Source organism: Lithobates pipiens, unplaced genomic scaffold, assembly GCF_037356315.1.
Source record: "Lithobates pipiens isolate NorthernLeopardFrog02 unplaced genomic scaffold, aLitPip1_a1.2 Scaffold_18, whole genome shotgun sequence".
In the NCBI taxonomy this organism is placed as follows: Eukaryota; Metazoa; Chordata; class Amphibia; order Anura; family Ranidae; genus Lithobates; species Lithobates pipiens.
The window spans coordinates 96288155-96300543 of record NW_027507758.1 but is presented as its reverse complement, the minus strand read 5'-3'; the positions used below and the strand labels follow the sequence as shown (position 1 = coordinate 96300543).

General features: G+C 41.2%; 1 protein-coding gene across 2 annotated transcripts in view; it reads left to right on the top strand.

Moving 5' to 3' along the window:
* The window catches only part of KIF16B (kinesin family member 16B), a 566152-nt gene that overhangs the window by 259387 nt on the left and 294376 nt on the right, over positions 1-12389 (top strand). For both annotated transcript variants that reach the window (XM_077485929.1, XM_077485928.1), the window contains exons 16-17: positions 4166-4248; positions 6578-6666. In XM_077485929.1, the coding sequence (XP_077342055.1) occupies positions 4166-4248; positions 6578-6666 (172 nt within the window). The remainder of the gene's footprint in view (positions 1-4165; positions 4249-6577; positions 6667-12389) is intronic.

Here is a 12389-nt window from a genome sequence, read left to right as displayed (position 1 = left end):
TGTTCTCCCACAGTACACAGAACATGGAAATGCAATTATTTTAGTGAATATAAACCGCTAAATACCTTTTCTCAGCAGTATAAAACAATAGTATGACTTCTATTGGTGTCTGACTGTCCTATGAGGCTGCAGGACCCCAGATTTTCTGTTTGGACAGTGCTGATTGGCCCTGTGCTGACAAGAAAAAAGCCCTCCCAGGAAAAAAACTCTCTAGAAATGTACACCAAACTGAGCATGTGCAGAGTGGCTCTGTACTATCAGAAGATGGATTGAGGACTGTGGAAAAGGGTGAGGATCAGAGAAGGCAGGATCAAACAGCATTTTTACACAATGCCGAGAAATGCATTTACACAACGCAGAGGAGTGAGTATAACAAGCATGCTTTACTGCATATACAGACTGATTTTACTGTTGTGGGTTTAGTAACACTTTAAATGTAATGTCAAATAGCAACCTCTGGAGGAACCCTAGGGTTTCATGGAATCCTGGTTGACAATGGCTGCTTTAGCTGGTGATACATAAAAATAGTATACCTTCTTTACTATATTTCCCCTGATAATTTTGTGTTTCTGACCTTAAAGTATAACTAAAGGCAAAACTAGAAGGTCAAGGTAAAAGAAAATAAAAAAAAAAACGAGTAGTTACCAGAACAGGAATAGAGGGGACATTTTCCTATGTGGACACGAGTTCTGGTGATCTTGGTGGCAAGGCAACCAGGAATTCTCAAAGTTTGGAGATTTTACTCTCACCCCCTATGGGGACAGGAATGGAAGGAAAACCTTAATGGGACACACGTGGCAAAAAAAAAAAAATGGTTGTAACAATCCAAATTGAAAAAGGTTTGTGTTTTAGTTCTATTTTAATGCACCCCACAATAAAACCCTGTGTTCCCAGAGTAGTCCCAATGAAGGTTTGCTAATCTCAATTGCCCAAACTAAGGAAAATTAAAATCTAACACTGGGGTTGATTTACTAAGGCCCCTTTTACACGGACTGTCCAATTGGACCTTCCAGGCTCCTCATGTCCACTGACATTCGCCACCATCAGATCCGATCTTGTCTGCCAAAAACAAGCGGATGGTGGTCCTTTTCCCTATCCATCTGGCGGATCGGATCAGATGGTTTCAGTTGGAAACAGACAGTCAGCCCCTTTCCATCTGATTGCCCCATAAAGGAGAGCATGACTGTGTCTGTGTTCGCTTTGCATAGTGGAGTGGACACAGACCTATCATCTGCCTGCTCAGCGGGAATCAGCAGAGAGATCCCTCCTGCTGATAAAGCAGATTCCTCTTAGCGTAGGCGCCCGTGTGAAAGGGGCATTAAACTGGAGAGTGCAAAATCTGGTGCAGCTGTGCATGGTAGCCAATCCTCTTCTAATTTTTTCAACAAGCTTTGACAAAAACTCAGATGAAAACTTAGGCAGGTCAAGTCGGCAACAGATCAGGCAAAGTGGTACAAAATCAAAATCCAAAGAATGGCCAGACAGGCCAAGGTCATACACAGGCCGGCAGCAAATCTGCAGGCTGGAGAATGGTCAAGAATTCAGGTGAAGGTTCAATACACGGTTGTCCAAATCAGAGTTATCAATACACCCAGCGAACTAGTCCAAACAAACAGGCACTGAGTAACAGGAAGTGCTGCTATTTATGGGCTGCTTGATTGTTCATTGTCCGCAGCTGGCAGCAGGTGGGGCTAGTGAGTCCAAGGCAATGCATCAAGCTAGAACATTGCAATAACTCAAGAACTCCTCCGTGGCACAACAGGTAAGACTGCAGCTGTGGGACCGGGAACATCCCGATTCGAAGACACCCAAGTACATGACGGGGCCCCCTCAGGCAGACCCCTCAGGCGGGAAAGGAGGCATGGAAGTCTTGAATAAGAGCAGGGGCATGCAAATCTTTGCCTGGGACCCAGGAACAGTCTGTGATGGGATATCCCTTCTAATGAACCAGATACCATAGGCCATGACCCTGCCTTCTAGAATCAAGAATCTTAGAGACTTCAAACTCCTTTTCTCCAACAACAAGTACAGGAGGTGGTAGCTGTTGTGTTCTGGAGTAGCGATTGAAAATTGCCTTTTTGAGGAGGGTAACATGGAATACGGGATGTATCCGGAGAGAGGAGGGCGATTTCAAATGATAGTAGACTGGCCTGACTCGAGCAATAATTCTGTAAGGACTGATGAAACGTCTCACATATTTCATTGATAGCCGAACTCATATATGGTGGTATATGGCGTCTTCGTTTGTTAGAGAAATACGCATACTTTCCTGCTGACTTCCGTAGTAATAGCCAAATCTTTTTCCAGTGTAGCAGAATTTTTTTCACCCGCTGGTCTGCTGCGGGTACACCAGAAGGCTGGAGTCTACGAGTGATAGCCTAGGGCAGTGATGGCGAACCTTGGCACTCCAGATGTTTTGGAACTACATTTCCCATGATGTTCATGCACTCTACAGTGCAGTTGAGCATCATGGGAAATGTAGTTCCAAAACATCTGGAGTGCCAAGGTTCGCCATCACTGGCCTAGGGGAACACGGTTCTGGGTTTCTTGTAACTGTTGGGAAAGAGCCCTAGAGATCTGTGTGGCAATTTTGTGAGGTGGGATTATATACTGCTCGGTAGGTCGATCTTCTTCAGAAGTAGCGGACTGTCTGGAAAGAGCATTGGCTTTCTTGTTTTTATGCCCAGGGACATAAGAGAGAACAAAATTAAAACGGAAGAAAAACAGAGCCCATTGAGCCTGATGTGAATTCAACGTTTAGCAGTCTAAAGATGCAGCAGATTTTTATGGTCAGTCAGGATAGAAAAGGATAGAAAGGCTTGGGAGCCCCTTACAGAAGATGTTGCCATTCAGGCAATGCCAATTCAATGGCCAGTAGTTCTTGATTCCTTACCTTGGAGGCATCAACCTCAACAATGTACTAGAGATCGGGATTTAGATGCTGAAGAACTGGAGCCTTGCTGAACATGTCTTTTTTTAATTGTTGGAAAGCTAATTCCGCTTCTGAGGGCCACACCTTGCAATTTGTACTTTTCTTAGTCATAGCAGTAAGGGGGGCAGCAATGGAAGCAAAACCATCTTCTTGTACTTATTTGGAAAAAGGAGAATACATTTTTAGAGGACACCGTTTACAGTTGTCACTTTTTCTGTGCTTTGATGTTGTCAAGGCTGGGAACGAGCCTAGATGTACATTTTTGCTTGGCTAGCTATATATGGGCTGACCTGAAGAAAGCATTATATATATAAGTTCAAGTAATGCTTGGCATGCATAGATTTATTTTCTGATATCTTCTAATTGTATGCACTTTTTCAAACAGCACCATATTTAAAAAAACTAATATATGTTAATTGTTTGCTAGTTTCCAAAATTTCTGTTATGATTAACTTACTGTGAGATGCAGACATGCCCCCTAAGCCCATGAGAATTACCCCTGGGGTACACATACAACTTGTTAATAACCATTGCTCTACACTGTTATTTTTACAATGCCCTAGTGGCAGTATAGACTCCTGAATTTATTATGCCTCCTTGAATCAAACTGTTGAGAGGTTGTACAGGGTCATGCAGAGTTGTGTCCCAATAAGGATTTTCATTATTATTTTTCATATGACAGTAACACTTTGGTGTGCAATTGTATATTTCACCTTTTGTACTATTTTGTATTGAAAAGCTGCTGTGCGTAAGCTAGTTTTGTTTCCATCTGACAGCCAGAGACTTAACGTAATCTATCGGCTCAGTTATGTATGATGGTTTAATTTTATTTTGCTGACATTCATTGAAATCTTTGTAGCAATTTAATATGAAGTTGACCTCAAAAGACAGTTTTGTTTTCCTTGTGTGTTTTATTTACGGCAGGCTGTAAAAATTGTAGCAACATATAAAGGAAGGGTATGAATAGGATTAGCAAAAAATATAAAAAAATAAAATCCAATAATCATGTTAATCACGTTGTGTAGGCAGGCAGTACCATTCTTGATTTGTGGCGTTTGGTCCTGACTTCAAAACCTACCAATGTTTTGTACAGGCTTTCTATTATTTCCAAAAGGCATACTAGTAGGCAGATTGAACTCCACCTAATAGGCCCTAGTGTTTGGTGGGTATATCTTACTATGATCTGATGTAACCTTTGACCTATGTTCATACATTTTTTATTTTTTTTTAAAGGGGCGGTCATCCTCTTGGGTAGGACCAACATGTTTCGCTTTAATCATCCAAAAGAAGCTGCTAAATTAAGAGAAAAAAGGAAGGTGAGAACAAATTACTATCTGGTTTGTATTTATCCATAAACAAGTAATTAAAGCTGATCTCCAGCTTTTCATGTCACTTAAAGAAGAGCTCCAGTCTATACAACCCCCCCCCCCCAAAAAAAGAGAAAAAGTCAGCAGCTAAAAAAAAAATAGCTGCTGGTTTTAAATATAAGGACACTTACCTGCCCCTGGATCCAGCTCTGTCCTCACCTGAGCCCATTATTCAATTGGCTTTGGGTCCAGGCGCCGGGATCTTGACTAAGGGAAGCCAGAAATAAAGCCTTGCAGCCAGCACAACCAAGCATTGAATGGCTGCAGGGGGAGGGATGAACTTCTGCTTGGATCGCCACAGCGATCTGGGGAGCATGTTCCTCTCAAAATCATGTACCCCGCTTACCCCCCCCCCCCCAAAAAGTGGTAAATGTAAAGTAGTAGGAGGAAGAGCAGAACTTCCCCTTTTGGGTGGAGTTTTGCTTTATTCGTTTGGACTTTTATCTTTACTAAGAGATGCAATGGCTGTGTGTGGTGTATTAGCTGTATGTATCCTTAGCTACATTCAGTATACAGTTCTTTGGTCCGGCAGTGAGACCAGACCTTCCTGTCCCATTCCTGACTGACTCCCTTCCTGATTGGCGGAATCAAAGATTGTGAGATCATCAGCCTGCCTCTCTGCCTATCAGTGGAAGCTTTGTATTCATTCATAGAATACAAAGCTCCCTGTAAAAAAAAGTTGAGTGCCACTTAGCCCAGCCCTATGTTCTTTTCAAAGTGCCACAAGAAGGTCTTGTCCCATTGGAAGAACATAGCCCTGCAAACTCTATGTAGCTGAAACTACAAAGAGCGAATACAGTGCACACAGTCATTGCATCTTGTATTAAAGTAAATAGATTGTTTGGATCACACTTCAATGATGTCACAAAAGTCCAACAAGCTTATTGAAGGACCGCACACACTGTGGCTCTCCACCCTAGGTCTACCCTGCTAACATCCCCTGGGCTTCATCGTAGAGATGTGCATTTGGTAATTGGGTCACTGCTGTCACATGTGGCAGATGGAGAGTCAACTGCCCTTTGTAAGCTCAAACTGAGATCCAACTGGGGCATACTTAAGGCCTTGTTCACACAATGTTCAGACATGCATTTTTCTGCACCTGCCTCTGCAAGGGCACAAAGAAAACAATTGTTTTCTATGTGCCTATTCACACCACAACTCCAGTGTTATGTGCTTTTTTTTCTGTGTGGGGAAATATGCAACTTGTACATGTTTTTCTGTATAGAAAAAAAGTTGTGTGACAATTGTTTTTTTCTCTGTGTCCTTGCAAAGACCATTATGTTACATTTGTTTTCACAGAAAAACAGTGTGGTGTGAACAGTACACATAAAAAAAAATAAAAAAAAAACGATTTTCTTTTATGTTCTTGTAGAGACCTACCTTAGAAAAATGCACGTCTCTGCACATGGTGTGAACAAACCCAAAATATACTAGGCAAGTATATGTGGTGTGAACTTAGGGCTGTTTCTTCTCACTCACAACAGGCTGAGGGGCAGAGGAGTGTTGGAAAGGTATACCATGAAAAAAATGGTGGGGTGGTTTTAAAAGAGAAGCTTGGGAATTAGAAAAAAAACAAACATATGGTACATACTCACCTAGGTGGATCGATGCTGCATCTGTCCCCTGCTGCCTCAAAGACTGAGAACTGAGTGATCAAAGACCTCTCAGTTCTCGGTCTTCAATGATCAAGCCTGTTTCTGTCACCGGCTTTCCGCTCTGCCCTTCCAGCGCTCACTCGAGCACAGGGCTGTGGAAGGGGTGGGATCAGCTGGCTCAGCCTCTCAGCGATGTGCTGAGAGGCGGAGCCAGCTACTGGTCACAGCATCTGGCTAGGTCCCAACAGTCATGATCTGCCTCGGAGTGTGACGTTAGCCGACTGTGGACTTTAGCCTGCTGTTAGCTGAATATGGTTCACAGAAGTGCAGACTTACGTGCCCTGGTGGCCTATAGAAGTAGGGCCAAAGAGATAGAAGGGTAAAAATAACACCTTCCTAAGCTTATGGTGAAATCTATTTCTCCCTTAAGCAGCAAGTTGTTCCCTGGTACAGTCTTTGACATGAAAAGGTCACTTGTCAAATCTTACTGCTCTCCATTTAAACATGCTAATTATTTTGTATTGGAATGTGATCCTTCTGCTGTTCATAAGCAAGAATCCATTTGAGCAGGTTTTATGCAAGGTGCCCAACGTTGCTGCTTATTCCAGCAAAGAAAGCCCTTTGTGAATCAATTTGCATGTAAGGAATAAAAGACTGATGGATATCTTTTGATTTCTCCCCAGAGTGGCCTTCTGTCCTCTTTCAGTTTATCAATGACAGATCTGTCAAAATCATGTGAAAATCTCTCTGCGGTGATGCTTTACAATCCCGGGTAAGAAAATGAACTTGCTGACATTTCTTACACTGTGTAAAATCCTAAAATATTCCACAAATCTTGAATATAAACTGGCATCTCAGTGATGGAGGCAACATGTTACATTAAACAGGGTGATCCAAGTACTGAAGGATTTTATAGAAGTTTTATTGTGCAAGAAATATTGCTGTAGTCACAAGGCAATAAAAATGTGCCTTTTAGTTATATTTTATTTTACAGACTGTTTACAGACATAAGCGCTAGGTGCTCATGCAAGTTTAGTGCATTTGCCAAAAAAAAGGACTTTGGCTTTGAGGCATTTTTATTTTAACATAGAATCTTTAGTCTCTTGTACATTTAAATGCTACATGATAAAAGAAACCTTACATAATCTCAAAGATCGGCTCCAGGTAAAAAGTACAATCAATCAGCGGACAGATATGGTATCTAGGAAACACTGTAACTGCTGAAAAAGATGAACTCCAAGAAAATTCATTTTCTGGCTGAAATGCATAGGCTTGCCATCTTTAAAATCACCACAAAAACTCCACAATAGATGGATATAGGCTCAACCCCCTCCTTTATATGTCTTGATCACTAATTCTATACTATGGGGAAGGTTAGGCTTATTCAAAAATGGAATAAATAAATATCTATCTATATATATATATATATATATATATATATATATATATATATATATATATATATATATATATATGTATGTATATGTATGTATTTATATTAGATATATATATATATATATATATATATATATAGAGAGAGAGAGAGAGAGAGAGATATGCATGAAGGCTCACAACTGCATTAAAATTAATATCTTTATTCTAAATAATAAAATACACAAATAGAGCACATTAAAAAAAAGACTATACTAAAAAATATGTCCTGCTGTCCCAGAACCACCAATTCTCCTCATCAATATGTACCAAACTTGAAAAATGTAACATGCATATTTCTAAATTGTGTATTAACCCAACTTGATTTACCAGTTCCTCCATAATTCCCTTAGGAAATTAAAAGGTATCTACATGTTTTACAACTTACTGAATAGCAATGACACTTTCGCTAAATCTAACACTGAATAAATGGGGAAAAAAGAACTAGGAGTCTCTTCCACTGAAACATCATAGCAAAAAGCCTTGCATGCTACTTATACGTCCTCCTGATCTACAGATTCCTGGGAACTTTTCCAAGAAATAGTACATAGATGGTACCTCTCTCCTTTCAAATTGTCCAAAATATACTCCTCCCACACCACCTGATGTTGGAGACAATGCAGGGCAAAGTAGGCTCCACCTGCCACATATTTTGGTTCTGAAAGTCTATAAGCTCCTTCTGGAACAAAGTGTTTAGCCTAAATGCAGACCTTGTGGGATATAATGTCCCACCAGGTCCATGTCTAGCTCTCCTACACTTTGGCATAAACTCCTTTCCGTCAAACACAGAAACTGTATTAATTCACCCCTTTCTAGCCCCTAAATTGAGCATTTCCAGGCTTTGGAACTCCTTTACAGACACACTAGCTACACTTAATTATCAATGTGAAATGGAAAAGCTAATGTCTGTTAAGAATATGTCATATCTGAAATTTCATAAACATTGGTCTTGTTGGCTTACTAACTGTTACTGTTATGGACTGATCACAAGTTACTAGTTCTGATGTAGACTTTGTACTTAACTAGCTTACTGTGCTGTGGTCTTTGGTTCCTTTCCCCCTGCTTCTTCCCCTTTCCCCTTCCCAACTCCCACACCCCAGTCCCCCCCCCCCCCATTTCTTATTGTGGAGTTGAGTATATCAGTAAGGATGTTTTATGTAGACTTTCTTTGCTCCTTGGTCTACCAGTTGATTTGTATCTGCTCACCATGTGTCATCCAACTGTCTCACCATCCCCTTTTCTTATGTAAACCCTTATATAACATTTAGTAAGGATATCTTGACAATAAATTGTGTATTTAGTTTAAGAGGTATGGATAGCAAAAAATCGGGGACTGCAATGTAAAAACTAAGCAAAAAAATATCAGTAACCATTCCACATCTGAGATTATGAACTTGTCCTAGGTCAACATTGAGCTGATGGGCCCTATTGTATGTGTTGTTGGTCCTTGACTTTATGGCATTTGTTTTTCTTTTAGCAGAGTACTTGTATTTGTGAAAATGCTGCAATACCCAAAACCAATACCTTTGCGGTACGGCTTGTGCCCATACAAAATGAAAGTGCTCAAATCGCACTGCAAAGAATCATGTGCAATTTGAATAGGAATGTGGTGTGTTTTCTATCTGAATCACATGAAGTTTCCTGCATCACTCCTGTGTGAACCCAGGCTTGTCATAGTGATATCAGCCTGGGATCACAGGAGTGGTGGGGAAACGGCATGCGATTCAGACAGGAATCACATCACACTCCTGTTCAAATCACATGCGATTCTTTGCACTGTGATTTGAGCCCATCCATTTTGAATGGGCAAAAATTGTACTGTAAAGGTAATCAGTACGTGCAATCAGCGATTACTTGACTGAAAGTATCGGTACTCATACTTGCCAATAAAATCCAGTATCGATGCAACCCTCGTTTTAGCAGTGTTCCTGTGTTTGATTGTGATCTATAATTGCAAACCCAGCTGAAATGACAGAAATAGATAAGCATTCAGATATCCCTTGTTCTACTAACCTAAATTTTTATAGTCTTACCTCTACTTTTCTGTTACAGCAGCTGTGCTGTAATGCCACATACACAAGACTGGACTTTTCGACAGACTAGGTTTGACGGTCTCCCCGACGGACTTTCGGTGGAGGTCTGACAGACTTTCTGAACAGACTTGGCCACACATGACCGGACAAAGTCTATTTGAAAGTGCGTTCGTTTTTAATGTGATGACGTAAACAAGACTAAACAAGGAAGTTCAATAGCCAGTAGCCAATAGCTGCTCTTGCGTCGTATTTGGTCCATCGGACTAGCACACAGACAAACGGTTTCCTGATTTTTAGTCCGTCGGATAGATTTGAAACATGGTTTATTTCTAGGTCCATCGGATTTTTGGGAAAAAAAAAGTCTGCTGGAGCCCACACACAATCGAATTGTCTGACGGATTCCGATCCGCCGGACCAAGTTAGCCGGAAAGTCTGATTGTGTGTATGCGGCATTATAGGCAACAGTTGGACCAAACACAGTCTTTACTGTACTAGACGTGGTTAGACACCCCCACCCCTTCTCTTAAATACACCTATGTGAGGACATTGTTGAGTGGCTGGTACTCAGCTCTGCCAGCATAGAGCCCTGAAGGAGGAGAGCAGGACGTGCATTTCCATTAAAAGTAAAAGTAATTTTAAAGAGTGTCTAAATGTAATATATGGAAGCTTACTAGTTCTTAAAGTGGTTATAAAGGTAAAAGGTTTTTTATTACCATTCTCTGAATTAAGGTTAAAAAAAAAAAAACTTCTGTGTGTCTGTGTTACCCTCTTAAACTCTTTATGAGTTAATACACGTGTGGTGACAAAAAGAGCTTTAACACCCAAACTCTGCATATATGCTTTTCTGGGCGACCAATGTTTTTGTGCTGAGGGCGTGCTCCCAGCACAGCTGTGAAAGTCGGCTGTTGGTTGCTAATGATTGTTAGCCAGCAGGACTATCAAAGTGCATCCCGTTGGATAACGCCTCCGACAATGTGCGCATGCACAGTACGAAACCTTATGAGAGGCAGTCAGACTTTGACGATTACATTCTCTCTCGGCTGATTGTCTGATAATTCCTCCGATGATGTGCGCATGCGCAATGTTGATGTCACGCCAGCTGATAAACATCAGCTGGAGTGTCATTGCGTCCTGCAGAGGCATTGTCCGACGGGGGCACTTTTCGATAGTCCTGCTGGCTAACAATTATTAGAAGGAACCAACAGCTGTCTTTCACAGCTGTGCTGGGAACACGCTCTCAGCACAAAAACATTATCCACTGAGGATGCACTATTCGATAGAACACCGGCTTCTGATCAGGTCACCGATGTGACAGCCATTTACTGTGGTCATGTGATCAGCTGCTCTTTACCCCCCCCCCCCCCCCCTCTGGTGTTTAGTGCTTTCTAAAGGGGCCTCAGGGTAAACAGGAAGGGGTTGAACTGTAATAGAATTTAAAGGGTCACCCGGATGTATGAATATTGGGTATATATCATTGCACTCCAAGTTTTTCTATAATAATGTACGTATATACTTCATTTCAGTAAAGATTTATTAAACAAAAATAAAGGGTCAGCCTTGTAAAGTTTGGGTTAACAAAGTTTGTTGCTGTTTCACCTATTTATTAGACTAGAATTATGCTTTATGCTTTTGTATGGTTTGTTTGCTACGGGAGCTCAGATAAATGCTTGCATACATCATACAATGAAAAGAAATAGTATCATTAAAGCTAAGCCTTTTTTTTTTTTTTCGTTTTCTCTGGTTCATGTTCCCCTTATGTGTTTCGCAGTTAGAGGCCCGGGGACATCATAAACAGTATTATTCATTTCTGCTAAGGTTATCGGTTTTCTAGAATTATGATAGGGTTATGTTACAGTGCCATTTTAGAGATAAGTATTAGTTCTCCTACCTTATTAGATCTACATATACTTATTCTCAAAGGGTTCAAACTTTTCATAGCTGAGGAAAAGTTCCTGCTGCATACATATCTTTATCGTGTTCGAATGACTTATTCCTTCCTAAATCACCTGTCAGAAGCTGCTGCCATAGTTACTGCAGCCGGCGTGCTGGATTCTTGCACAAGGCTTGCTGCCTTTTTCTGCTTTCCCTCATCATCCCTCAGATATTCATTTTTACACATCTTCATATTCTGTGAAATAGGCATTGCTTCTTACAGTTGACTTTCCAATTCTTGCTTGTAACTGCAAAAATGGCATTTACCCAGAAGCTATTTCTCCAGTTGGTAGAGGTTTACTTGCTTGCAACTATGGTTTAGGAAAGAATTTAGTGGATAGCAAAATGAATGTTCTTTCTCTGAATAAAATTACTATTTGAATATTTCAGTAAAAAAAAAAAAAAAACTTATGATAAGCATTTTTTTTAGACACAAGCTATCCTTCCAGTGGTCCCTCCCACACTGCAAAGGTTAAATGCTTATTTATACTAGGGTGTGTGGCTAAGATGTAATACTTGCCTTATTCCTGGTTCCAGCAGCCTCCTTCCAGTCCAGGTCCAGCGCTACTGCCTCTTTAAGGCACTGTTAACCTTGGTTGCATTCTCAACTCCTCCACGTACAATGCAGGGTTAATAGCCCCGCATTGTAGGTAATCATGTTGAGGGACTATCTGGAGCTTGGCGTAATAAGGATGAGCTCCAGTGTGTTCGCACAGCCCACGTGCAGAGCCCGCCAGGAAGTCGGCACTGCGCTAATCACAAGCAGTGAAACATCGTCCCAATGCGCGGCTGCAGAGATCAGAAATGTCACCCTGTCTGTGATTAGTGCAGTGCCAACTTCCTGGCGGGCTCTGTAAGTGGGGTGTGCAAACACGCCGGAGCTCATCCTTATTGGGCATTAGATAACAGTGCTGGAGTCTGCGGGATGGATGGATAGGTTAAAGTGGAAGCAAAGGCAAAGCCCAACTAACTCTACACCTACTCCAACCCCATTCTAAGCCTGATCTAATCCTGTAAAAACAAAAATTGCTATATTTACCTGAAGTCGCTCCAATCCGTGCTGCGTCACATGTCACGTGACTTTCTCAAGGCGTCAGGA